General features: G+C 44.4%; 4 protein-coding genes across 5 annotated transcripts; 1 reads left to right on the top strand and 3 right to left on the bottom strand.

The window, feature by feature from the left end:
* Positions 1 to 556: 556 nt before the first annotated feature.
* Positions 557 to 6,308, bottom strand: cyldb (cylindromatosis (turban tumor syndrome), b). Of its 2 annotated transcripts, none has more exons than XM_041954219.1 (14): positions 6,178 to 6,308; positions 5,285 to 5,786; positions 4,851 to 4,980; positions 4,116 to 4,363; positions 3,857 to 4,025; positions 3,160 to 3,292; positions 2,884 to 2,988; positions 2,667 to 2,746; positions 2,471 to 2,537; positions 2,253 to 2,385; positions 2,045 to 2,153; positions 1,814 to 1,932; positions 1,529 to 1,733; positions 557 to 1,237 (listed from the first exon to the last, which is right to left on the bottom strand). In XM_041954219.1, the coding sequence occupies exons 2-14, from the start codon at positions 5,717 to 5,719 to the stop codon at positions 1,032 to 1,034; spliced, it is 2,139 nt and encodes a 712-aa protein (XP_041810153.1). In that variant the 5' UTR covers positions 5,720 to 5,786; positions 6,178 to 6,308; the 3' UTR covers positions 557 to 1,031. The 2 variants fall into 2 exon arrangements, with proteins under 2 accessions (XP_041810153.1, XP_041810161.1); XM_041954227.1 differs by having other exon boundaries at positions 4,863 to 4,980.
* Positions 6,309 to 7,963: 1,655 nt separating this feature from the next.
* LOC121612999 (glutathione hydrolase 7-like) lies at positions 7,964 to 11,641 on the bottom strand. Its single transcript, XM_041946219.1, has 15 exons — positions 11,512 to 11,641; positions 11,071 to 11,276; positions 10,844 to 10,995; positions 10,632 to 10,749; positions 10,481 to 10,548; positions 10,318 to 10,391; positions 10,056 to 10,237; positions 9,845 to 9,932; positions 9,624 to 9,754; positions 9,442 to 9,530; positions 8,857 to 8,982; positions 8,635 to 8,752; positions 8,399 to 8,536; positions 8,224 to 8,323; positions 7,964 to 8,115 (listed from the first exon to the last, which is right to left on the bottom strand). The coding sequence occupies exons 1-15, from the start codon at positions 11,639 to 11,641 to the stop codon at positions 7,964 to 7,966; spliced, it is 1,872 nt and encodes a 623-aa protein (XP_041802153.1).
* A 214-nt stretch (positions 11,642 to 11,855) lies between these two features.
* tp53inp2 (tumor protein p53 inducible nuclear protein 2) lies at positions 11,856 to 15,148 on the bottom strand. The gene is made up of 4 exons (XM_041961335.1): positions 15,010 to 15,148; positions 13,975 to 14,193; positions 13,337 to 13,439; positions 11,856 to 12,527 (listed from the first exon to the last, which is right to left on the bottom strand). The coding sequence occupies exons 2-4, from the start codon at positions 14,081 to 14,083 to the stop codon at positions 12,281 to 12,283; spliced, it is 459 nt and encodes a 152-aa protein (XP_041817269.1). The 5' UTR covers positions 14,084 to 14,193; positions 15,010 to 15,148; the 3' UTR covers positions 11,856 to 12,280.
* Positions 15,149 to 17,523: 2,375 nt separating this feature from the next.
* Positions 17,524 to 21,079, top strand: snai1a (snail family zinc finger 1a). Its single transcript, XM_041956102.1, has 3 exons — positions 17,524 to 17,819; positions 18,336 to 18,857; positions 19,595 to 21,079. The coding sequence occupies exons 1-3, from the start codon at positions 17,744 to 17,746 to the stop codon at positions 19,777 to 19,779; spliced, it is 783 nt and encodes a 260-aa protein (XP_041812036.1). The 5' UTR covers positions 17,524 to 17,743; the 3' UTR covers positions 19,780 to 21,079.
* Positions 21,080 to 26,907: the final 5,828 nt, after the last annotated feature.

Raw genomic sequence — 26,907 nt, 5'->3', positions numbered from 1 at the left:
TATTAGTTATAGGCTAATAAAATGGCATGGTATCTGCACTTTAACACCATGTTGCAAATGATGAGTATTTCTGAATGTTTTCCATCAACATCTCACCTCAGAGGTTATGAGAATAATTGTGTCTGGCCTGTAAACAAGCTGCTTTTTGGGAAAAAAAAAAGAAAAAAAAGGTGTTTCTCATTTAGGGATGAATTGTACTTGATAGTGGATTTGAGTGAAAGATGTTCAAGGCAAACTAAATTTTGTCCACAAGAGGGCATTGCAGTCCATAATATTACCCATTAGGACTCACGGGTCCTCGCAGGACCTTATCGCACCATTTTCTAATAGTCTGCTAGATTTAGTCAAGACTTTTAGTTTTAAAGTTTTAGATGTAGTTGATGGAAAAGATCAAAATACAAGCTGCTAAAACACGATTAGATGGTGGCGTTTCTTCTTAAGAAGCTTCTGTGTGATTAAAAGTCAAATAATTGTATCAGACCTAAATTGGGCCTATGGTTAGCTGATTTTTGGTACAATAGAATTCTGTGTTAGGGTACGTTCACCGACTTCCAAATGCAATTTCTTTACATTTTATTGATGAAAATATATTACAGATTCACTAATATCCACTAGTAAAATCTGCACACAGTGCAATTGTTTACAGCAAATGTAATGCAACCATACATGAACTTTTCAATCTTCACATAGTTTATAATGATGTGGGAGGCTTCAGAGAGTGTTTTAAGGTCACAACTGAAAATCCAAAGTTAAAAATATACACCACAAACATGTCACCAATGCCCTTAAAAACCTTGGGATAAATCAGTGTAACAACAAAAAGACATTCAAGGGATAAAGGCAATGCGGTATATTTTTTACTGCTCATTCTCTCTTCCTTCTGTGAGATTTGACTGAGATTATTCATGAACCATCCATTTCAGTTCCTGCTGTTTGGATGTAATAACAAACAAAATCTTGCTGATTAAGCAGAGACGCAAGGTTATTAAGGCACTGTTATGGGAATGTTGTGTCCATGTCCTCACGTGCATTCAAGACACCTGATGATTTGGCTTTGAAAGTGGCTTGGCTGGGTTCTGGTATAAAAACATGTAAGAGTCACACAGCAGCCTGCGCACAAGTTCATGAGATTGGGTGGGGTTAGCACGAGCCAGCTCCTCCTCGGGCTGAGACAGGAAGTCACCCAGCTCTGGACAAGCTCGGATCTCGGGAATGTTGTAGCCACGTTGATCGTCACCTGTAAGGAAGAGCGGCCTTAAGATTAGATATCAGCTCGAGAGATAAAGAGCTGTCATAGACGTCAGAGTGTGGCTTTATCTAATACTGTCGAGGCTGCATTATCAGAAAATAAGGCAGTCACGGGTAACCACTTCATAGAAAAACCAAAACAAGTCAGAGTTTGCACGAACATCAGAATTACTTCTTTGGTAATTCTATGGTGCCAATAATGGGAGAAAAGACTTGTTGCTCAAGCCAAGAAACATACCATTGATTCGAATAAAGAAAACAAAGCTCAACGCCATCTTACCACATCTGTCTGCCATGCTGTCAAAGAAGAGCCAGGAGTGAGGATCAGGGCCATATTTGACAAAGGACACATAGTGGCTGGTTTGAATGCAGAGCACAGCAAACAGCTGCATCATGTGCCTGGACACAGGTGTATCAGAGGCTACATCTTCTGGCACTGCTAGAGCTGTGGGGGAGTGACCCTGCCGCGAGGGATGGGTGTGCACCTTCAAGAAAAATTAAAGCAGAAAGTTTTACTCTACAGGTTTGTACATACCTGACATCTAAGAAGAGCCATCTGGCTTACCTGTGTGTTGCATGTAGTACAATACTGTTTGATTCTCCCTGGTTGCAGTTTGCGATCTGGTAGACACTGAAGACATTCGTGCCCTGCTGAACGGCCACAGATGAAACATTCCCTTGGAGCTGTTGGGAAAAAGTAAGTATCTTTAAGCTCTTCAAAAACACTGTATTAAAAGCGGTCATCAATTCGCATCCTACATGATTTAAATCAGTGCCGATTATGTCTGCTTCTCACAGTTGTATAGGAGATCTGTGATGTCCAGCTCCGTGGAAGGAATGATATGAGAAAACATCTTATACTTGTTTCCAAACCTTGGCATCTGAACCATTAGACAGGACGGCATCTGAGGGACAAATAGGAAAGGCAACATTAGGGTTACAGGATTGTTCAGATGAAAATTCAATAAACCCAATGGGGCTTCTTCCTCCTTTCGTGCACTCACCTCTTCAAACTTAAGGTCACCTGACAGACAGGACGTGTCCAGAAGCTGTTGGACAGTGGGTATCTGTCCCACCTGTTCCTTTTCCAGAAAGATCTGGAAGGTGTAGGCACCCTGAGATGTCTCATCTCTCGATCTAAGAAGAGACCGAATTTAATTAACTCTACACTTAATACAGTCATAGGACAGTATATTTAATAGTGAGCTTCTCAGGATCTTACCTGAGTTTGAGCAATGGCTCCATGCAAAGCACCTTCTGAAAGAGGACTGTGATGAACTCCTCTGGGTCTGCAGTGAAGCAAAGCAATTACCACTTAGAGAGGGAACGGTAGGCTTCAGGTGTGTTATGGTGCAATGACTTATAGCAATTCGATTAAAATATATATTCAACAATGCATGTTAAAAATATGGGCGTACCTTTTTCCTCTGTTCGGAATGTGTCGCAGCCAAGCTGTTCACGGAAATTCATCACACTCTCAGCAGGCACAAACCCTTGTCTGCAACACATATCAGCTATCAGTAAGCAAACACAAGACCTCGCACACAGGAGCAGCTGCATACATGTCATAATGTTCTTGTTTCGCAAACAAGATAATACAAAAAAAACAAACTGTGTTGAAGACAGTGTTGATACCTGCGTAAACGGTTGACTATTTTTCTAAGAGTGCAGGTTATGGGTTGCTCCGTGTCAGCAGACTTCTGGCAGATATTATCCAGGGTCACGGACGAGCTGAACAAACTGAAGAGAGAAAACCACATTGTTTTATCAGCTGAACTCACTGTGCTCATTCAGTTGTACATGATCTCCTCTAAATAAAAGTTAATGACTAGAGGGGAAACCTGAGCTGAGTTTTTAAACAGCGTGCTACATGAGCGTCTAATGCTTTGGAGGGTGGCGTGCTGGTTTTACCTGAAGAGTGTGGCATCAAGGTAACAGGAGTTGATGTGACCCTGAATCCCTTTCATTTTTCCCACTAACAAAGAGACAACCTCTGATTCAGGGATAGGTGGTGCATCCTCCTCTGAGTCCTCAAAGGGTGGAACTGAAAACAGCAAACAAAACATACAAATGGCATATTAACAAACCTCATCATTCAACCCATAGATTTGGATCTGAGAAACACAGTATTCTGCAGCAGCTTCCCACAGTCCAGCTGGACAATCACACAGGCCTTCATGGATAATGATTGATCTGGATGTTCTGCTGATAAGTGGTGTCACAAACCATGCATTGTTTCAGGTGTCTGACATCATTTCTCCTCACTTGCTCATGCCAGAGACAGAAAAGTGGGGAAATAAAGTCAGCTAAACCAATTAGAAAGCATGATTTGTGAGTCCTTTTTGCATACAACCCTTCTATGACACTTTAACATAATGCCAAGCTCCTTAAACCTGATTCTGTAAGGATATGTGATGTTATTCTAAATGACAGGTAATGAGAGGAAAATGAAAACCATCAATCCCTAAAACTTCCTGTACAGCACTTCGGAAAAGACCAGAGGGAAGTTAAGAAAAAAATTTAGGACAAAAAATTAGATAACAATCGTGAAATGTGTGTAACTTTGAACTGCTTGTGTATTTGTGTCCCACCATAGAAGTGGTCTAACCTGGAAGTGTTTCAGAGGGTCTGGGGGCCTCCCTTCCTGTAGAGGAACAGACGAACCTGCTATCGGGGCTGCACTTTGTGATCGGAACAAACAACGCCCTGTTTCCTTTGCAGGTAAAATACCTCTGGCTTCCATACTTGCCATCAGAGCAGCCGTTCACCTCATAGTCCTGAAACAATGAAAACCAAATCAGACATGGGGCGCCTTCAATGCCTAAAACAAACAGAAAAAGTGATGCTACCAAATTTTAGTCACTCACCAATTCAATCCCAGCCCATTCATCAGTCTTCCCTCCAGGGACCCCCAGCCACCGGACCACCCCATACACCGTGACCCCCGAGTTGGACACCACCTCCACCATGGATCCCACCTCCAAAGGGACGTGGCATGTTCTCGAACCCTGGCTCTGAATGAGACTCTGCTCCGTATGGTTCTCCCTCGCTTGTCGTGCATGAGATCCTATATTCGGCATAGAGTTTATGCGAGTCACTGCTTTTCTGTTTAGACCTGCGGAGAGGTATGGAAGGTGGGGGGAGGGGGGGGGGGGTGATGGTTAGAAAGTCATATGACATTCTTTCGAGTCTTGTCATATGCTGTCTCATCAGATTGCATAACACAGCACATAGTATGAGGTATGTAGACAGCTCAGAGTGCACAATGTGCACAAAGTGCCAGAACATTTGATGTGTTGCATTCCAGAGCAACAGGACCAGTTTTTCCAGTTGTGCACTGGGGCTGCATCGTCGGGTCCCCTCTGAAGTAACAGGTGCTTTCTAAAAACGGTCAATGAAGGGATTTAATTTGCAGACTGGAGGGGAGGGGGGTGGAGAATGTCTTTTTTGAATATTAAAAAAAAAGATTTAAATTTACTGGAATTACTGGAAAGGGATTTCGTTTGGTAAAAATCAGTGACATCTCCACCAAGTATCATGTGGTTCAGAAATGCCCCAGGTTGACTTTGCAAGAGGCAGGCACGCTGTGACCCTTTACTTACTCCCACACTTGCCATCTTTCCAGTGCAGTCCGACGGGAACGGAGTAAGATGGGACCACCTGGACGACGTCTGCAGCACTGAACAGGGGCAGAGGAGCAGGTTTCTTGGATGACAAATTGTGGTCATTGTCCTATAAGAAAGAAGGAAAAGCCATTAACAATCAGATGAACAGATGAGCGTGTGCACATCTTGTACAAATGACAGAGGTGAGTATCTCTCAGGCAATCTGCTGACCGATAACGTTTCCTATAGACACGGATCACTGGAGAGGATACGGTCATGCTTGCTTCAGTGCATTCCTTGAGGTTATATTAGTGTGTATCTACAATTATAAGCTTCAGAGAAACTTGATCACAAAAACAATGCCTCTGCTACTTTGTTCTTTAGCCAAGACCCACAAACAGTGAATAACAAAACCAGACAACTTGACCCACCACAAATTCCACCTCAAAGCCGAGCATGTGCAGGTCGTCTTTGTTCTCCTTCCTCCCAATCTGCATGAGGTTCCTCACCAGCCCGGGCAGGTGCCCCTTCTTGTGCTTCACCACCACCAGGTCATCCTGAGACAGCTCGCAGATGGCTGAGAACAGCTGCGGGTTGCACAGAAGCTCCAGGCGTTTGCTTGCGGGCGAGACGAAGAGCAGTAACTGGGCCTGGTGGCGGGTCAGAGGGTACGTGTCCTCCCTCCTCACGATGCCTCCGCTCTTGGGGCTCCCCGCGTTGCTGCCCCCGCAGTACAGCAGCCCCATCAGCTCCCCGCGCTGCGTCTCCGCCTCCACGCGGCCGATGCAGCCGCGGCAGAAGCCCTTCCTCGACTTCCCGCGGATCACGATGAAAAACTTCTCCTTCAGCACAGTCTGGGGCTCCATCTGAAAGCCCTTTTCACTGCCAGTAGGTCGACAGCCTGTTGCACCGCGCGGTGAATCAGCAGTGAACCTGTGGAGACACAACAGGAGCGCATTACTGCACAGGCTGAGGCTGCTTGGCTGGAAAGTTGGCAGAAAAATTAGTAACACACGAATGTCGAATAAAAACATAATTTCCTGGTTAACAGCAGTCACCGTGCCACGGACAACACACACACACGACACAAAACGCACAAAACATGAAATTAGCAACACTGGGCCCATTACAAGTGTATCTAAAAGGATATTTAAACTATGTTTACACAAGCTCCGGCAAGAAGTAGCTTAAAAACGGGACACAGGCCACTGCACCTCCTTAAATAAACAAAGCGAGCTGCTCTGTGCTCTAACGCATTTCTAATTAGCCACAATCATCAGGGAGGGTTCAGCCTCTGTAGCACAGAAACTCAAGCTTTACTTACTCCTTTTATTTTATTTCGTCCAGAACAACTGCTCCGCGGCCAGTCACTCAATCCGCTCCAAGTAGATGAAGTAATTTCTCGGTAAAGCTGCTGATTCCTATAGTGACTCTCGTCCTTTGCCTCTTCTCCTCTGTGGAGTGAGTGAGGAAACCTGCTCCGGTTTAAATACTGACCTGCATGTGACCGCCAACGCCCACAGCAGCTCTCAGCTTCCCCTCCCTAAACCTTTTTCACATGCGACAGCAGCCGCCAGGTGATTAATGTCATCACCCGGAACAATGCCGGACAGTCACTCAAAAGTGTGAATAACCGCGCAGCAGGTGGCCCAGAAGTGAGCTGGATTTCATCATCAAGTCTAGATCAAATGCGTTCTGCGTCTTCAACTAACATTTTCATCTCACTGTGGGTTTATTTAGCTCAACACACACGACAGTCACACCTCGTCATCCGATAGTTTTGATGATTTTCTACTTGCAGGTTGATGCTGACGACATCAAAGCTATGAAAGAACACGTGGATTATGTAGTAAACAAAGTGTCAAATATGTTTATATTTTCGATTTTTCAGTATAATCACTGTAGTCAATGGTTTTCAGTTAACATGTCTAAAGTTAATCAGTGGAATTTATGTACTTCCTAATGTGTGTGGGACCATTATTTGTGTTGTTGGGCTAAACTAAATGAGGAGAAATGACAGTCCATCATTATTTTGAGACACGGAGGTCAGGCAGTCCACAAAATATCAAGTTTGAATGTATCTTCAAGTGCAGTCATAAAAAAAGAGAGAAGAGGAAAAGGATTTCTTTGGCCAAGAAGCACAACCAATGGACATTAAACCAGTGGAAATCTGGGCTTTGGTTACTTTAATTAATCTAAAATATAAAATAAGTAGTTTGTTTTTTGTACTTTTTTTATTTACTTTATATTTCCATGTGTATTCTTTTATAGTTTTGGTGTCTTCTGTATTAATCTACTCTGTAGAATATAATAATGAACAACCATTAACTGAGAAGGTGTGTGCAAACCTTTGACTGGTCCTGTAGCTTTAAGCCTGATAGCCTTCCAGATATAAATGTGAACACTGATTGATGTATGCCTCTGCATTGTGTATTATTGATGTGCTTAGACAGATCAGAGTTTGGCAGCATATAATATGTTGTGCCACATTTCAAGATCCACCCCATGATTTCTGAGTGTTGCCTTCCTGTCCTTTATGACATAAACTGCACAATGTCATTAGATTTAAAATACGATATACCCAAAACCTCCTGGGGCAATATGTGTTAACACTGAGCGGTGTTTATAGTAAGGTAGACATGAGTGCAGTGTTTTGAGTGACATGTTTGTCTACATGCAGATGAAGCACATGTGACATGTCCTACCCTGTGATACAGTTGGAATGAATGTCTGACACTATCTTGACTGCACATCAGCTTTACGCAACAGCCCTCATTTTCTTCAGCCTGCATATGCATAGTGACCATGTCTCATCAACCAACATAAAACCTACGCATGTTAGCCATTATTTAAACATCCATTCAGAGATATCTGATTAGAGCTCATGTATGATGAGGTTAGACAGTAAATATGAAGAGACAATTTTGCCTTCTTGAATAGAAAGTAGTGGTTGGAGGACTGCCCTCTGTAGGCTAACGAACACAATAACATCAGAGAATCAAACACTGGAGAACAACCACCATATACTTAAATAATACACTGCAACAACAGCTTATCCAGATACTGTTTTATAATATGCCCCCTCAACAAAGTTCATGTGATCAAAAATACTATGTCAAACTATGAGACAATTGAGGTAGTGTTATGGCTGTAATGTTATCTTTGTTCCTCAGGACCCCCTGGACAGCAGAGTTCATCCTCATGCTTTGAACTTTGTGGCCCTTCTCATCCAGAAACTGCACACCATCCTCTGGAAACTCAGCTGAGGAGGGGGAATTTGGAAAGCCAGAAATTACTAATAAGTGACTAATATGACTAATATGAATAAAGGCAAAGGTCAGCTACTGTATACTTTACATACTAAACTTACAGTCACCAAGAAGTCTGTTTGGCTGAAGTTGGGGATGGAGTCTCGTTACAGAGAGGCTGTCATTTTTCTCTTTATGGAGGGACAGTGTACTCATCAATACCTAAAGAACATATGAAGTCTAAAAGAAGTCTCCCACTGAATCAGAATCCAAACCTTTGTAATGTAGAGATCAAACCTGGATGATCACACTCAAACTCTGTTGTCCACCTGAACTGCTTAGTGCTGCGTGGATCCCACATTTATGCCTCCCAGGCACCACTATTGTGGGCATGAGAGATGATAGGGGCCTCTTTCCTGGCTGGACTCTGTTTTTCTACAGCAACAAATAGCAAAGAGTGAGCCAAAAGTAAAGCGACAGATTGGTATTGACTGATGTGATTGGAGGGCATTTCTCAGGGTATGATCATGCACCTGATTGGTTATGAGTTGCTCTCGTGTTTTGTTTGGCCAGGAGAAGTCAAGGATGAGGCTGTTGAGAATCACACCTGACTGTGTTGTGATTCTGCTCCCGAATGGCCTGTTCAAGGAACTGCAAGATCGACAAGAGATAAGAAGAAAGAATGTCAGCAGCACATACCGCACATATCCACCTGCTGTGATCATTTACGTCAGCCTGTACTGAAAGACCATCACCTTGCTACTGACACCACGAGGTCATCCGGTCCCATGACTGCTACTTGTCCAGCCCACAGCTCTGTCTGCAGGGAGTGGACAGTAGAGTAATTGATCCTCTGGTGAGGCACTTCAGCTTGGCTCATGCTTTAGTGAGAGCAGAGAGAAAATGAACAGGAAATGCCTGCTGTGCTGATTGGTTAGGTTGGTGTTATACAGTAGGGTTGTCAGTTTGTCAGAGCTTTATAGGAGCTGAAACTACAGAGAAATAATTTTAATAGTCAGTTAATCATTTCAGCCATTTTTAATGAAAAATAAGCTAAATTATTTCTGGTTCCAAATCTTCCCCTGTGAGGATTTGATGCTTTTCTTTGTCATATTTTGTAGTCAACTGAAGCTCACTAGGTTTTTGACTCTTAATCAGAAAAAACAAGACATTTGGAGTCGCCCCCTTGTGCTCTGGTTGAAATTGGAATTTTTCATACTTTGTGACATTTCATAAACAAAACAATTCATCAGTTAATCACGATTGGGCAATATGATTAATCACTACTATCTTTAGTTGCAGCCCTAGAGTCACAATTGTGTTTTCTCGGTGTAGTTTACCTCAGCATGTCGGAGAGAAGCTCAGTCACTGAAGAGTTATATTTAGGGTCACCCAAACCACTGGCCATAGCCAAAGCTGCGTTCAGAGCCTTAACAGGGAGATGAAAATTCATTTTACATAAGAGTGCTACCATTTCAACAGGACATAATATAAAAAACAGTTTAGCTTTGGACTCCAGCACCTCAGCAATCCAGTGGTATGTTTGGTTTTCTGTGTTATTGTTCTCACTGAGACGGGCGCCCTCCAAAAGTTTGAGCGCTGATATCAACGCAGCACCAGCAGATGGGGGAGGAGGAACTTGAATAATAAATTCTAAGACAAGAGTTACACAGTGGTGGGTGAAGGTATCAAGAATGCATACACATTTACTCAGTGTATTGTTGAGCACATTTTAGTATTTACCATTGTACAAGCCTTCCACAGGCTGCTCCACTTGCACACTGTAGTTACTGATGTCGTCTCTACTCAGGACCCCTCCATTAGCTCGCACCTTTGTATGAGAACACAGAAAAGGCTGTTACGTGGCTGTTGATAAACCCAGACCAAAAACTAATTTCACCCTATAATTTTGTCCATGAAAACCAGGTCAGTTTAATTTGTGGGTGTCCTTCACCTCATCCTCAATCTCTTGTGAGAAGTTTCCATCATAGAAGTTCGACAGACCCGCCTCCAGGACTCCAGCCAGACTGGGCATCCTCAGATAGGAACCGGGACGCAGAGCTTGGCCATCTGGAAAGAAGATGTCCCTGAAACGTTGCGACAGCTGCTCACCTTTTACCTTTGATAGAGCCTCAGCTGTGGAATTGCACAAATGAGTCACATCCTGGTGTATCATCCTCAGGCGACATCATCATGTTATATTGTGAGAAACTCACCGAGACTGAAAGACACATTGAAACCTTCTCTGGCAACAGCAGCAGCTCGAGTGGTCACATCCACCCATGATAGACTGCATAGATTTTATAGTAAGATGTGTTTGACTTAAAGGTGGAAAAAAATACTTAACATCAACATTTCACTTGAACTAAAGTTTGTTACCTCCCATACAGGCTGTGAGCCTGGTGTAAACCTCTGAGCATACCTGGCACTCCCACGTACAGACCTGCCTGAATGGATGAAGTAAGATTATAAATCTAAAAAACATAATCAACAACAGTGAATGGCAGCCCTCTCCCCACCTCTTTATTACCTTTAGTTCTGAAACATTTTGCAGCATCTCCTCTTTAAGCGTTTTAGGTGCTGTTCCTTGAAAATTTATCACCCTGGTTTTATTCTTGTGGATGTCATGAACCAGTATCACCCCACCTCTAGAGAAAGAAAACAAGAAAGGGATGAATTTGTGATCAGACGCATCTATGCATACATTATACTGAGCATATCAACAATAAGTCAGTCACATACCCACCAACACCTGACATATGTGGATGCACAACACCCAAGCACAGGGCTGCAGTGATGGCTGCATCCACACTGGATCCACCATCATGAAGGACTCTCTGGCCAAGTTCAGTGCAGCGCTCATGATCTGACACTAACACACCTTTTACAAACACCTGAGAAGTAACTGTAATGAGGATGAACAATGCATTTGTGGTAAATATTTGTATATGTTATATGTCGTGACATACCAAACTTTCCCCCAAGTAAACATGCAGGATCAGGGCAAAAGTCAATCCAAGGGCAAAGATGATAGATACAATATACAGCGGGAGTGGCTCTTGACTGGAGCAGGGCTTTTCTGTCTCTTTGAGGTCAGAAAGGCTTTGGTCTGACAAATCTGGGCAACCAGAAGCCAGCTGTATCAGAGGCATCTCCTTTGGGACGTGGCTGAGATCTGTGGCAGCATCAAGGAAACGAAGTTAGCAAACAGTTTAATGGTTATCAAGCCAGGTCCTCCACACCCAGAGATACTGCCCGTTTTCTCCCTTTGACATCTAATCAGCTGATTTAACACTCAGTGTTGTCAATTAGCATCACAGCAGGTATAAGTCAGTAGGCCAGAAATGCAGCAGCATCTTTTGTGCTGAGAGCTTGGAAAATGCATTTACACTGTTTCTGTATGCTCTCACCATGGTTTTTATTGAAGTCGCAGGTGAAGTCACTTGATGATGAACCATCAGCAAACTGAGGTGAAACAGCAAAGCTTTTGTAACTGAATGTTAACTGCTGGTTAAGTTTTGTTTCAGAAGAATCATCCATCCTCATTGCATTTACTCAGGACTAAGTTGAGAGAACACAACAAGCCTCTGTTTTTTGGAAAAGTCCATAAACTTCCCCTTCAGCTTAACATGTAATCAGACACAGCAGGTGCAATAATCTCCCAACCAATGAGATCGCAACATCTGCATCTGTCACAGTGTGAGCAGTTCAGTGTCATTTGGTATAATTTGACAAATCAACACAGCACAATCTGCAAAGTCATAGCTTTTATTGTAGTATAAAAAAGGTTTTAAACCAAGCACCTAGAGGTAAATGCATGTGGATACACAAATCACATCACGTTGTCCAAAATGTTACAGGATACATTTTGCATAGGCTGCACTTGCCTCATCCACATGTATAAATTCACATGAACACAAACAAGAACACATGGTGCATCTCTCATTTCATGAGATGAACATCTTCATTCCAAATTCATATACAGTACAAGTTATGATGTAGCTGCCTACTACTTGGTAAGAGTTGTCAAGTGTTGTAATGAGTTACATCAAGGTTAGATGTATGGTTTATATCTACACAAGACTAAAATGTGTGTATTGCAGTATGTGTTTAATAAGCATATGATGAGTGTTTTAAGATCATTTCCCGGCTGACATATGCGGTCGCACAACCAGAGCCTCAGTGGCTGAGGCTGCGATGTCCTGGCTGTTGGAGGTGGAAGGAATGATGTTGGACACCTTGGCGAACGCGGTTCTGGCGCTGGATGGCGTTACGAGTCATATGGTGTCGGTCCACCCATGTGTTAGCCTTTTGGATGCAGGTTAGCTGTGCCACTTCTACTAAAGCTTTAGGCCGAGAAACGGAGCCTGCGATGGCTCGACTGGTGGCACTGCTGCCTTGATCTGCAGGCTCTGGATCTAACACGCTAGAGAAAAACACAAGTAACACAAGCAAGAATGTGAATCTACCAGCCTTGAGAGTCAATATCCATCAGTACAGGTTAGTGTGAAGTTAAATGGATTTGGAATTAAGTTGTATGTTACAGCTAGGATAAGTGTATGTGTAAGTATACTGTAGAAGCATTTTTTGTTACATTTGTTGAAATTCTTTTTACGTCCTGACAGCAATCAATAAATCAAATGCTCTGACAAAAAAAGAAGAAAAAAATCAGGTATCTGTGGCTGTCACAGGCTTGTTAGTCACTCCAATGGCAGCCAATCATTTCATTCAGCCCAAATGAAATGATTAGATGGCCTACCTGCCTGTCTACCTATGTACTGTACCTGCCAGCCCGTGTGCACTCTGCCCATGCACTCATTGCACATGATCAGAGTCTTCTACAAGGCTAGGTACATATATTGCTAGCTATAGGGAGCTAGTAGTGTAAGAATTGCAGAGGAAGTGCAGCCAAAATTTCCCAGCTGGCCCATCTGGAGCTACAGGGCAGTTGGCTAGTAGTTATCAGGTAGTGTGCATTCATGTGTTTTGGGGGAGTCACTTAAGAGGGAGTCCTGAAGGAGAGGGTGGGATTATTTTGGTTGAAAACTGTCAACATCTAGCTTATTCTTTACTGGTTTCTCCAACATTGCCAAGTACAGCTTTAATTGCAAAGTTTGAAATGGTCTCTGTTTATAGTTAGTATAAAGTTAAACAACCCCGCCCCCTGAAATTTAATATGGTAATGATTTCTTTATGTCTAGATGTGGGCAGAAAGGATTCCTCCTGCTCTCTCACCTGTTGTCAGTTTCCATGTTTGCAACTGTGTCTCCATGAAGAGCAGAGTTTGATGGCTGAGTGTCAGTCAGCTCTGCAGCCTGGTTCTCAGCTGAACCTGCCTCTGTGGACACAAAATGTTTGAGTTTTGTCATATAATTGAGCAATTATTGAATATACAGTAAGTATATTGTCCTTCTGGAGCCAAAAAATAAACCAGAAACAAACACTCATCGTATTAAGATGCACAGATTTCTATTTCTAGAGCAATGACAGATAAATTATTGGAATAATCAAACACTAATACATGTGAGGCACACAGAATGTTAGGAATAATTTTTCAAGATATGTTGAATTGTTTGGCATAATTGGCTCACAGGCAGGTGGTCGATCATGCCATCACATTTGACATCACTATGCAGTTAAGCGCACATAAATATGATTACTTTGCATGATTTTGTATAAAATTCCAGGTTATGAATAATTATGAATTATGAATTATTTAGTACTTAGTACTTCTTTGTCAAGAAAAAGCTCCCCTCATCCAAATGGACAGCAGTGTCATATTTAAATTGTAAGGATGAAACACCAGAAAGATCTGCAAAATATGCCTTTATCTATATATCTGTATGTATATGTATATGCGCTCCGTGACTGACCTTGATGACTGACAACAAGCCACTCATCTTCCACAGCTTCTCCAGACTTGACATCTTCAGGGGTCTCCTCCTCTCCCCCAAAAAACAGACGGGTGATCGTTTTGAACATGACTGATTTCTCTTTGTCTTTACTCGAGGTGGCTGTCTTTGCTCTTGTCTTGTCTCTTTCTTTCTTCTTCTTTGTTCAGCACAAAGCTCAGGTGTTGCGAGAGTCTTTATCTGACAAAGACAAGAAGAATACTGGCTCATCGAGTCATATTTATGTTCATACCATCATGTAATGGTCACTCTAATCCCTTTTTGACTGTTTGGGAGTGGATGATGCCAGGAGGACCTTCTTTCATAATTATTTTTCAAAACTCAAGCAATCTGGGTCAGCTGACAGGGATGTCCAATCAAATTTAGTTTAATGCATAGGTTTGAATAATGATGCCCACTCCCCAAGACTCTCATTGTTAGGGTCCATCTGTCTCTCGATATATGGGGGAGGGGCTCCTTTTATCAAACATCTAGCATGCTCTGCACCTCTTGGACAGTTTCGAGTCATTGCATGTAATCAGTAACTGAAGATGAATTATTTTCTGCAGCTCACAAACTAACTCTAATAGTGTTCCATTGTTATTGTTGTGTTTTCACTCACTGTCATGCAGTGAGGTAAACATCACGGACATAATGGGAGAAATAATAGGATTAAAGTCAGTACTGCAGCCACAGAGACCATCTCCTTGTTGAATCAAACTTGTCTCAGTAACTGAATTCAGTTAAACGTATTATTGTGAACGTTGTCAAGTATTTGGGTCATGCAGTCCTCAGAGGTTTGCAGTAATATATCATTATTGCTTCCACGGCTGCGGCCAAACTAACCTGAGACAGCAAGTGTCAGCCAGGACAACAAATCATATCCATTTTTTTTCATAATAATGGGAAAAAATGCGTCGCTAATGTCAACAGCTATTATAAGGCTTGTCTCTTTATTGTCTAACGTAAGGGATCGTAAATTTCTGTAAATTAGGTGCAGCTCTGTAGGGTCCTTACCTGCTGTTAGTGCTCTGAGTTTCAGTCGTAGACCATTATGGAGGGTCAGATTTGTCAAGTTTCGCAGATGCCTTCAAATTTCAAAAAGCCTACGAAAGGTTATAACTGTTACAAGCAAGGCTGTTGTTTTGTATTTCAAATCTTCAACCGATCACAGACAACAGGAGACCCACCCATATCACCGCCCACCTGGACCACACCACCAATCAGAGGCCGCGGACTGAGACTGCGGTTTGATTTGATTCTAGCAAGGATCATGACTTGCTGTCGAGATACCAAATATCATGTTACGTTCACTCTTGTGTTGTTTTCTGGCAAGTTTGTCTACATTATGTATGATAGCATCAGGAATGCTAACTATACCAAATTATTCCTTATAATTGGGCTGTTTGACCAGAAGTGTTTGTAGCGAACACGGAAGTAGGAAGTGAGATAGCCGTCCTAGATTCTTCAGAAATTGTTTTTCTACGATGGCGAAGTCATGACCCGCCCCATCCTGACTCTGATTGGATAGTACTCGTTGCCTTCGCTGGTTGGTTAGGTTTAGGTATGAGGATGGACAATGGTTAGAGTTTGGGTAAGAATATCTGGGTAAGCCAATCAGAGGCAGAGTAGGGCATGCGATGCCTTTGCCATCCTAGAAAAATAAAATACCTTCCTGTTCATCGCTAACCTGACACTACAGATGGTTTGATCTCGTGCGATCTCGTGATCTCGCGAATTAAAATGAAACAGCTGCTGGTTAGAACTGACACTTTAAAAAGGCTTCTGGTGAAAATAGTCTCCTGATACATGTTTAGAAATACATGGAACGTGTGTGTGTGTGTGTGTGTGCGCGCGCGCGCGCGCGCTGATGATGACGTTTATATTTGCTGTGTTGTGCTTACAGGACAGTACAAAAACCGTTTGGCAGAAACACTGCTGACTCTTTGTTTCCACCTAGTGGTTGGATCAGGCTCAACGTAGACCACCTTCTTCATGTTCTTTACCTTCATTTGATGGCTTGTAGAAGCACTATGAGTAATTTAATCTTCTAAAAAATCGGGGTTCTTCAGCTTGAGCTACACATGAACATATGTACATTAATATTATTGGTCTTTGTAAGTTTTTTATAATGTTCTGGGTGAAAGACCAAAATATGTATCAAAATATATCTGATGGCAAATCAAAACAAATGCCTGAGGCATTTAAAGGAGGACTGAGCTGTACAAAGGGTGCTTGTTTTCACGCCATCTTCTCCAGCATGCTAAATGTTAAACATATGACACTCCTACAGGATACTGCAGGAATGCTGAGTGAATATGGATATACCACCATATCATATTAGTCTTGTTCCTCAGCTTTTTCTAACGATTATTTTACTGCTGTGATATTTCTAACCCTTCTAGAAAGTCTTGTTGGACTACTAAAATTGATTATTCCTCACAGTATATTGCAGGTCAGCAGTCCATATTTCAGTGTTTTAATAAAGATGAGGTGGTGAACAGTCAGTGGGAGAAAAATAACTTATTGATTTTCACTGTAGCTGTCAGAACAATGGACCGAGAAAACTGAGTGCCTTCAAGACGCACAGATCACTTTTTGACATGGTCTGTTTGCAGCTCTCACTCCACAGTAGACAGTCAGACTCTGCAACAGCGCCCTCCAACGTTCATCGGGACGAACTGCATATATGTCATGACCCACTTTCTCCCAGAAGATGGTGCTGTTACTCTACTGAGGTTGGGAGGCTCTACCACAGAGGAAGCATGTCAGGGTGAAGTTTTATTGAATAAAGTGCAGCAGGTCTGATGACACCGTGACGCCACCAAACGGACACAATGACAATCTTACAACAGGAGCCAGTCTGAGAAAAACACATTTAATCTAAAATCAAAATTCAATCAAAATGACAGTAAAGCAGAAATATCTTGCTCATTCATGGTTTTAATGTTTACACTTCTTTCCCTTCCAAATTCGCCAACTGAGGGAAACACTCAATGACCCAAAGTGATCCCAACTCATGCAAATAAGGTCAGCTGGAGACTTTAAATGGATTTGAGGTTTAAATGTGAATGTGTGTTTATCTCCACTGTTTGACGCTGCTTCTCCTCACACATTACAAACAGCATCTACTCCTCAGATCAGTATTCATACCAGGAGCTGTAATGTTTGAAAACGGAAATAAACAAAGCAATAGAGCAGGCAGTTTCTTCCTTACCACACTTCTATGGTATCTGCACAATTGGCCCACACGGCGATGTGATTATAACTTATGAACCTGGCGCTGTCATTTAGAGGCAGTGACCATTTGCAACTGTCCCTTCACCTTTTCTGGTGCGCGGGTCAGCGGCAGTGGGTTCTTGTGTGAAAGCGCAGTGAGACTCGTGTTTTTGTTGTTGTAAAGTGTGTGTGTGTGCATGAAGGCTTCACCCTGCGCACTTGAGCGGTGATACGGGAGGTGGGGAGGGCCCTCGGGGCGAGCACACCCCTGCTGCCTGTGTCAGAGTATTTCAGAGCAGGGGCCAGCATTTAGTCATTTTACATGGAAGCTGCACACACGCGCTCTTCTGCCCAAGTCCACTCTAACTTGTGGACTATAGGAGGACATTTCTCTGTTTCACGCGGATCCCGAGGACCACGATTTGATTTCCTTCTTTTTTCTTTTTTTCCTCTTCTTCTTCATTCTTGTAGAAACTGTGCGTCGTGACCACAGGATACTTTTCCGCACAGCTATTTAACACTCGCAGGCACGATGCCTCGATCTTTCTTGGTCAAAAAGTACTTCGCCAAACAGAAGCCAAACTACAGTGAACTGGAATGTCAGAATGGTGAGTTGAGAAGATTTTTTGTTTTCTTGTGTGAATTATGAAAGCATCCTTACGTAAGTGCGCAAAGTACAGAAAACCACCTGTTTTCTTAAGAGTGGTTGCGGCTTTTCTTTGTAAATGAATTTACGGTTTGGAAACACACTGTTTTTGTGCGTTTTGTGCCTGGTTCAACTGCAAACCCGGCTACTCCCCGTTCAAGTCGGGGCCCGTTGGATGCACTTTCCCCCTCTCTGCAGCCAGACAGAGCTCCATTCATGTTACAAGCCCTTGTGAATACGTGGGAGGAAACGGCCCATGAAACCCATGGCTCCAGCTTTATGCTCATTAACTGCTGAGAAAAACAAGAATGTGTCACCAAAATGGACACGGACAGCATAGGTGCCGCTGCTGAACGCTCACAAAGCGCTTTTTCAGATGGTGAATTTGTTGTGTGTTGTTCTAGAATTCAATTAAATGCTTTCTTTGGACGTTTTGTGTGCTGGCTGTGTGTCTGAACCATCCTCTCCCTTGTCTCAGACACTTCACTGGAGAGGTATCCTCTTGCTGAGCTCTCACCAGGGGACAACACCTCCACTGCCACCTGCTTCACAACAGGTCTGGTGTGGGACCTGAGTGTCCTGCCCACCCTCTACCTGCCCACCTCCCAAACAGAGCCCTCTGCCACCCCGGGCCCCCTGGACCTCAGCTCCCCATCCAGCCTCAGCAGCAGTGCCAGCAGTTGCGGAGAAGAGGATGAAGGACGCACCTCAGACCCCCCCAGCCCCGAACCCGTACACACATATGCCCCTCGCCAGAGGATGAAATGCACCGGCGTTATGCCTCCTCATATCAGTCCCCCTGAGGAAGAGGAGGAGAGGGAGGCCCCCGTCACAGCTGCCAGGCCAGCCTTCCTCTGCAAACATTGCCCCAAAGAGTACACCAGCCTCGGGGCTCTGAAGATGCACATCCGCTCACACACCCTGCCATGTGTGTGCACCACCTGTGGAAAGGCTTTCTCCAGGCCATGGCTGCTGCGGGGCCACATCCGCACGCACACGGGTAAGAGCCACTTCTGAAGATATTCTACAACATCACACATCCTTCCTCATCTGCTAAGTTTCCATTTTATTGTTGAGTCACGAGTGAAGAAATCAGCATATGTGTTGTGTGTGTGAACCTGTAACTCCACATTTGAGTTGCTGTCATTGTGAGTCACGGGGTCACTCCGTCATCATGTGGTCTGTGAAGTAGCAGCATATCCATAACAATCAGTTTGATGTGCTTCAACACTTGATCAGCAGACATGATCACACAGAGGATCCCTCTGTAGACCCTGCACTCATTGATCACTCATTGTGTTTAATGTCCCAGCAACAATGACTTGTCAGCTAATTATCTTATCACAGCCACTGGGGAAGACAGCAGATTGGGGACGCAGGAGTGACAAAAGGTTGAAAAGAATGCCTGAAGGCTGTCTGCTATCACTGAGCACTTAATACCTGAAGCAACTTGTTAGCGTGCTAATCTCATTTGGCTCTGATTGAATCATGCTAATTCAGTCAGGCTCTGACACCAGCAGCCCCACCATGTGCTTGTTCATTATCTCTAGAATGTGTGTGTGTGTGTGTGTGTGTGTGTTTGTGTGTGTGTGTGTGTTTGTGTGTGTAAGGTGTTAATGGAAGGCTCTTGTGAACTCAGTGACTGTTGTCACTGCGTGAGGACGGCCGTTACAGCCACATCTGAAAAGAGGGCCAGTTAAGTTATATGACGGGTGTTTCCTCCCTTCCTCTGTCCAGGTGAGCGCCCATTCTCCTGCCCCCACTGCAACCGGGCCTTCGCCGACCGCTCCAACCTGCGGGCTCATCTGCAGACCCACGCCGAGGTGAAGAAGTACCAATGTGGCATCTGCTCTCGCACCTTCAGCCGCATGTCGTTGCTGCAGAAACACAGCTCCTCGGGGTGCTGCTCCAACGCGGTGTGAGGCACCACAGAGACGGACAGAGGGGACCCGCTCAGAGCTCAGGGCAGTGGAGGGCTTGTGGTCTACACAAGCCCAGCTGGCCTGCTGACTACCTGTGAGGCCACAATGAGTGTGAAATGGCCTGCTTTCAGAGACTTGGAGGGAGTCGAGCCTCATTATTGGATCTGATTTTACAAGCCTTTAGCTTCTCTGCTGTGTGAAAAAACATCTGAGGAGCAGATTTTTTTTGTTCTTGTCTAGATTGAGGTCTTGAGGCTGGACCAAATCTGAACAGAACAATGCAGACACTGATTTCATGTCAGACCCTTTGTTGCTATTGTGCCCATTCCACAGACAAAATATGTAGTGAACTCATTGGGGTAAGAGGTGTTCTTTCCTGTCTCTGTCCTGGTGCCGGCCAGCTCAGGATCATGGCCTAGACACAGCTGCTGAGAGGTAGGGGTGCGTGGGTGGAATAAATCTCTCAGCATGCCTCAAAACACACACACACACACACACACACACACACACACTTACACAAAAGCAAATGCACACACAGCTGTCCCTGGTACTGTGGTGTAGATAGACGAGGTGCTAACAGGTGCTACAGCCATGACCTTCGCTGGTTGATAGCAGGTGACTTCCACTGCCCTTGGTTTGCTTAAGAAAAAAGAGGAAGCATGTCATCACAAAAGAATGGCATCAGTTAGTCTTTTTTCACCAGTGGGGATCATTTTAAGCCTCTATTTTGACTACATCCAAGCCTTCTCTTTAATCTGATGATTTTCAGAGATAGGAAAAGACGTTCAGTCAGTTATTTTCCAAAGAAGCTTTACTTTGCAGCACCGCTGCAGCGTGGGTGACAATGCAAGCCATGCACTCAAGGTTACCACAGTGTTAATAATAACAGCCAAAGCCATATTTTGTAACGTACATGAATTTGTGCCTTGAAATTGTATTACTTTTGAAACCAAAAATGTGCCTCTTTTACCTCATTTGTTACTTGTGGATTTAAAATAAACATTGATTGCAGTATTAGTAGAAATTAGCACCAAACAATTTTAAATGCAAGAAGGCTGGGACCAAACAATTTTAAGGTTTACGCTAGGAGACGTCGTTTTCTAATATGTGATAAGAACCCTGAAAATGGACAGTACAAACATGAATTTTTAACTTTCCTAAGCATTTTATGGCAGTGTTTCATAGTGCAATGTGCAGATGATGTGTTATTTCAATTTTTTGTACAATGCTTGTGTGTTCACTTCTATTTCTTGTATGTTGTAACTGATAAATTTGCATTCAATAAAGTAATTTATGTTTATTAAAACCTGCTCTGTGATTTGCAGTAGCTTAAAAATCTAATTGTACTGTTCTATCTCTTCTTTGATAAAATGTGGAAATGGGCGCAGTCCTTGCGTTGGCTATAAATGGTCTGTTAGATCATTAACTGGGACATTTCTGCTCAGCATTTTGACATTAGGCGTGGAAGGTGATTTTGGTGAAGCCGCATTTGCAGATGTGCAGGTGAGCACACTGTGTGATGGACGGGAACAACTGATTGCACCTGCTTCCAGTTTCCACCTGCCATTTACTTCTCACTGTCACTGTGCAAACACTGCTGGATATGTGAGCGTGTGTTTGCATGTGCAGTTAACAGAGAACTTGAGTCAAAGTCAACTTCTGTTTTCAATCCGTCCCAAGATTTAACTTGAGTTCAGAAATGATCTTAAGGTGGAATTCCAGTAAGATATAGCCATGCTTGCAGTCCGTGTGTGTATTTTTTTCCTCCTCAGGGAGAGTATAACATTCTCCTCTTCCTCCGCCCAGACAGTGAGTCAGAGTCTGCCCAGACTGGAGCTTTAGGTTCCCATGGCTCCTCTGCTCTCTGTCAGTAAGTCAGACCACTAGTCAGTCAGTCAGTTAGCTGGTGTGCGTGGGCTGAGGCCCAGCCGGGCCAGCACAGAGTGAGGTAAGCTGTTCCACGGCACAGTTCCTTATTTCCTTCTGAGTCAGGAAAATGTGCTCACAGCTAGCAGCCAGGACGACCACTGCAGCATGTAGCAGTGACTCACCTCACTCACTCAGTACTTCAAACGAAATTGCTTGTACAGATTCTCAAACATCTGTGCCCGGACACCAACCAGCTCCAATATGGAACTAATGTGAGAGTCCTTCATTGTGCTTCCTTTGGCCATTATGTTCTCATGGCTTTTACCCAGGATGCTCTTGGATAAAAGGGCTATTAAAACCTCAGCTGTTGGAGGTTAGCTCTGGACTATTTTGATGATGTCAGCTGGTATGTCCTGAGGTGAGGGTGTTACCTCTGCTAGCAAAGACAACTGAAACAAGTCCCTCATTTAAGCTTTACTTTATTCTCAAGTTTGCTTATTGTTTGACTCTTTCTGATGATTTTCATCTGTGTTGTCACTCTCATGACCTCATTTTTATAGGCTACGATGATGAGGTGCTACGTCTCCAGAATATATACACACACATATGTATAAAATCTTTGCTGCATCACAAGTTACTGTACTTATTTCTGCCTTTTTATAGAGAAATGAAAACACAACATGCTCCCCTTCTTGTTCCTTGGGGAGAGCAGAGGGCCTGGATCTGAAATCTGAGAGCGTTTTCCTGCTGTGTGCTTTACAGTGCCAGAGCACTCACTGTAATTTACCAAAAGTGGCTGCTATTTATGCCATAAAGCATGTGTTTAACATTCCTGAACCCCACTGTGTTTGTGTATTCCTCGCTCTCTCGCTAGCTCCCTCGCTCTCTCTCCCACTCACTCTCTTGCTTGCCTCTGTGGCTGTATTTCTATTTGTGTGTGTGTGTGTGTGCGTGCGCAGTGAGTGGAAACGGTCCCTACAGAGCAGCAGGCCTTTCCCTCTTCACAGAAGGATCATCTCTCCCCCTCTGAGACAAGGCCGACAGGAAGTGGGAGTTTACATTGGCCTACTTTACCCGAAAAAGCAGCCTTGGTCGAGGAGCTGCAGAGCTCAAGTGCTGTTTCTGCTGCTGCCGCTGCTGCACTTTGCCACCGCCAGCGCCATGTCCCATCCCCCCACATAGGCTGTCCCACCCACGGACGCTCTTTTAGCCAAGCTTTCGGGGTGGAGTTGGGTGGCCAGGAACTGCGGAGTGGCCTTCGGTGCAGCAGCAGTTAGGGCTCATGGCCTGGGAGACAGGAAGGACCTGTCAACATCTCATAAACAGGACTCATCCTGCACTCATGACACACAAGACCTGGAGAGAACTCTCCCAGGAAAAGCCATCAGACACCCATTGTAACTCCAGACTGTGGTTGAGTCTGGTGCTTGTCGATGACCTACTCAGGATGAACCATAACATAGACACTGAACATGCCTAACACTCAGCTGAGAGTCAGTAGCCTTTTCACTGACATGCTACAGTCACTTGATAACAAGGTGATCATCAGCAGTGAACAATCATGTAAAGTGTGACGTACGATGTGCAAGATATAACTTCAACAGTGGGATCGGTGTGAAGAGGCGGCCGTCTGAGGGAATGGAAACAGAGCCATCCTCATGCTCTATGCTTAAGAATAGACAGACTGTTCAGTTTTGATAGCGCTGAAGCTATCACTCTATCCTCGGCTGCACTCCCCAGGCACCTCTCACCTCATGTATTACTTCCTTGGCCTCCTCCGGCAAGATTAGCACCTCTCAATGTGTGTCGCCTTGCTCGAGAGCACATCATTACTCTCTAATGTTTTGAAGCTCATGACTTTGCCTGTCTGGGTTTGATGGGAGTTTTTGTCTCGATGAGAAGTGTTGTGTGAGCACAGTGGAGTTCAGGGCGCTGATGTAAATGTCAGAACGCAGAGCTAATACTTCTCTGCTGAGCTGCAAACAGGCCAGAGACACAACCGCTGCATCTGGTAAATAAGAAGGCCAACAGCGGTAACACCACAAGTACGCTTAATGATGGATTTGATCAGGCTGTGGAGTTGCCCCAAGGCTGGATTGGAGAAGTGGTTGGGTGGGTTAGGGGATGGGGGTAGGGGGTGCATATTAAAGAGTAATGAATCACACACTCAGTCACAGGGTCGCCAGCTATGAATGTGCTCTCTGTTGGTTTTCCTGGAGCCTGGAGTTTACTAACTGATGACGCAGGCTGGACTTGATCAGAGACATGTGTTGCTGTGGACTCAATGCCAGTGAGAAGCATAGCGAGAGAGAGGAGAAGGGGGAGAGGTGGAAGGATGGATGGCGCCTGAGCTCTCTGCTTTTCCTCCGTGTGTCCTTCTGGGCATTGCCTCACACTGGGGCTAGTGGGGCTGGAGAGGAGAGGGAGGGAGAAAATAAACCTGACTTCTACCCTGGGACAGGAAACAAGAGATTCTCAGAGAGGATCCTGACCCTGCTTTCTTAACTACCATTACTCCTAAATTCTTGTGTGGCATCTCAGCGACACAAAAGCAAACAAAACAGATTTTATTCTGACACCGGCCCAGTGGAAAGTATGATCATAATTCTAATGCGACTCTTCCGAGCAAACAAGAGTCTGCAGCCGTGCTAGCAGCTCTCTGAAGTGGCAGGCACAGTGGTGTTTTGGAGCTGAATGGGAACAACGTCAGCATGCTCACAGTGACAGTGCTAACATGCTCATGTTTAGCATCTCTAAGGTTGACCCTGTTCAAGCATCTTAGTTCAGTGTGTTGGCATGCTAACATTTGTTAGTTTGCTCTAAACACAAAGTTCAGCTGAAGCTGATGGGAATATCATTAATTTTGCTGGTTTTTGGTCTTAAAGTAAATTATTAGACAACTTTTTATGTGATGATGGCGCTCGGTGAAAAGTTAAAGGGTCACTAAAGCAATTACAATTCATCCTGAGGGGAGCCTGGCTGTCTGTGCCAAAATCATGGAAATCTATCTGATAGTTGTGGCGACATTATCGCGACCAAATTTGATGGCAATCCGTCCAAGAGTTGAGATATTTCAGTTTGGACCAAAGTTTGGACCGAACAGGCTGACATTACCATCCACCAGCATGGCTAAAAACAGAGATAGTCAGCTCCATGTAAAGCCCATACTTAAGACTCCTCTTCATCTGACAAAACAAAATATCACCTGTTTGTCACACTGGAATGACACCTGAGCATACTTTCCCAGACTAGGAGCAAAAGCACGTTGAGCTGTTGCCGGAGGCCTTGACAGAGCATTATGAAAGAGGTAATGCAGATCTGTGCCCACCTGTCAGGACATGTCACGGTGTAAAAGTGTGTAAACAGCATCAGGCGGTGTGCTGGGAAACAGACTGTCTCCCCGCTTGTTCCTTACTTTTCAAGGTTTTGATTTGCTGAAACTTCGAAAGCCGTGTGTGAAAGGGAGAAGCACCTACTCGGGCAAGCCGGATCATGCCATGACTAAATGTGTCGTACACATGAACATCACTGACAGGAAGAGGATTGTTAATTGAGTCATGATAGCATCTGTAACATGTCATTTCCCATGAACAGCCTCAGAAGTTGAAAGAGTTTTAATGGAAGACGCCATGTTTGGAACAGGAATAGGAGTTTGGTTTGTCGCTGTTGAGGGCTGAGGTGTCGAGTGCTCACCATTTGTTCCACCGGACATCAAAGACACATAAGACTCAAGGCTGTGAGCCCCAACACCACATGCATGGCATCAAAACACAGACAGCAAACACCAACAATCTGCTTCATGTTCATAAGCTCACACGCAGTCTACATGTGACAAGCTGTCGTATTGTCATTAATCACCACACATGCTGTCACACTGTCTCCAGCATCCCCACATACAAGCACACAGACATAGGTGAACACACGGAGGGCTGCTCTTGTGTGTGGGAGGCCTGCGCAACAGCTGGTTGTGATGAAAAACACCCGCCACTCCCACCGACACCCCACAGGCGGTCCCTGTCATTGTGATGCACCCGGGGCTGCTGATTCCCCAAAGGCTCAGTGGCTCCAGACCTGAACGAGAGCGATCTCTTCTTCAGCGGTCCAGCTTTCAAACAACTCCAACCAAACAGTGAACCAGTTGATTCTGCACAGTTGGTTCCCAAACAATAGACACACACACACACACACACACACACACAGGCAAGTAAGGAAGCACTCCCGCAATCCCAAATCTACGCACGCACACAGACACATGCACATAGTCCTGCACATGTTGAAGCCATTATCCTGTTGCTTGTTAAGTCATTACTCTATAGCTTGTTATTTTCTCAAGCAAGAGAAAGCAATCTATCCACAAAGGAGTGCTGAGAGATTTGCCACCCGACTGAGCCTTGGGATATGGGAAGTTACCCTGAAATTTGAGGAATGTGGTGAAGTTTGAAACCTAAGGAATAAAGGAAAAAAAAAGTCATCTTCTGGAACAGTGGAGCTTCTCTCCCTAAGCCTCCAGGTCGTAGCTGCAGCCAACACTGTACGAGATGTCCACGGGGAGGGAGTATCATAGACGTTACTGATGACAGTGCAGAAAAGTTTCAGTCCACCAATGGGACATGGAGGAACTGACATAGTCTGAGAGCTTTGACATATTCACGGTGGATCTCAGACATCTGGTTTCCATTTCCCCCCTCTCCTAAGACAGTGAGTGCTGGCAGCCAGGCTTTTCAATGAAATCGTCTATTCGACTTCCTGTGCTATCGGTTTAGCATAAGTGTGTGCATCACAAAGGGTAATGAAAGCGATGCTCAGCACATAGGCAGTTATCAGAGTGTACTGCACTGCTTACCTCCTGGCTTTTTTCCTTTTTTCACTCCCCACCCCCAAGGCTCTGACGCCACCCTCAGGGTTTATTAGCAGGAACACCCCATGAGCAGCCATTTTCACAGCATCCTCTCCACGCTGTCCACACTAAGAAAACCTGTGAGCCAGCGCACTCTCACCACACCGCTAATGAGTGACACATGCCCCCCAGCTCCGCCACCGACACCTAAGATCAAAGCCCTGGAAGAGAAGGGGACGGGTATAAACATTAAACCCAGGCCCCCCCCTCACCCCCATCTACGTCCTCTTTGACGGCCACACGATATGTCTGACGGCAGCCAAATGGTGACACACCTGTCCTTTCTACATTTAACACGAGCAGCAGCAGCAGCATGGCCGCCCTGTGCCTCCATTCACAGCACCAGTGTCAGGGTGAAGTTA

Source organism: Chelmon rostratus, chromosome 2, assembly GCF_017976325.1.
Source record: "Chelmon rostratus isolate fCheRos1 chromosome 2, fCheRos1.pri, whole genome shotgun sequence".
Taxonomy (NCBI): Eukaryota; Metazoa; Chordata; class Actinopteri; order Chaetodontiformes; family Chaetodontidae; genus Chelmon; species Chelmon rostratus.
Note: the sequence above shows the minus strand (reverse complement) of the source record. Positions and strands in the feature narration are given on the sequence as shown.

Bases quoted from the DNA above. Each gene is read 5' to 3' on its own strand.
- cyldb (XM_041954219.1), bottom strand. From the start codon at position 5,719: ATGGAGCCCCAGACTGTGCTGAAGGAGAAGTTTTTCATCGTGATCCGC. The intron at 4,026-4,115 runs GTGAGTGACTAA...TCATTGTTTCAG, and splicing joins AATGGGCTGGGATTGAATTG to GACTATGAGGTGAACGGCTG. The intron at 1,933-2,044 runs GTGAGAAGCAGA...TTTTCCCAACAG, and splicing joins CACAGATCTCCTATACAACT to CTCCAAGGGAATGTTTCATC.
- LOC121612999 (XM_041946219.1), bottom strand. From the start codon at position 11,641: ATGGATGATTCTTCTGAAACAAAACTTAACCAGCAGTTAACATTCAGT. The intron at 11,277-11,511 runs GTGAGAGCATAC...ATGCTGCCACAG, and splicing joins CGACTTCAATAAAAACCATG to ATCTCAGCCACGTCCCAAAG. The intron at 10,392-10,480 runs GTAACAAACTTT...AAATCTATGCAG, and splicing joins GCTCACAGCCTGTATGGGAG to TCTATCATGGGTGGATGTGA.
- tp53inp2 (XM_041961335.1), bottom strand. From the start codon at position 14,083: ATGTTCAAAACGATCACCCGTCTGTTTTTTGGGGGAGAGGAGGAGACC. The intron at 13,440-13,974 runs GTCAGTCACGGA...TTGTGTCCACAG, and splicing joins GCTTGTTGTCAGTCATCAAG to AGGCAGGTTCAGCTGAGAAC. The intron at 12,528-13,336 runs GTGAGAGAGCAG...GTTTTTCTCTAG, and splicing joins AACATGGAAACTGACAACAG to CGTGTTAGATCCAGAGCCTG.
- snai1a (XM_041956102.1), top strand. From the start codon at position 17,744: ATGCCTCGATCTTTCTTGGTCAAAAAGTACTTCGCCAAACAGAAGCCA. The intron at 17,820-18,335 runs GTGAGTTGAGAA...CCCTTGTCTCAG, and splicing joins TGAACTGGAATGTCAGAATG to ACACTTCACTGGAGAGGTAT. The intron at 18,858-19,594 runs GTAAGAGCCACT...TCCTCTGTCCAG, and splicing joins CCACATCCGCACGCACACGG to GTGAGCGCCCATTCTCCTGC.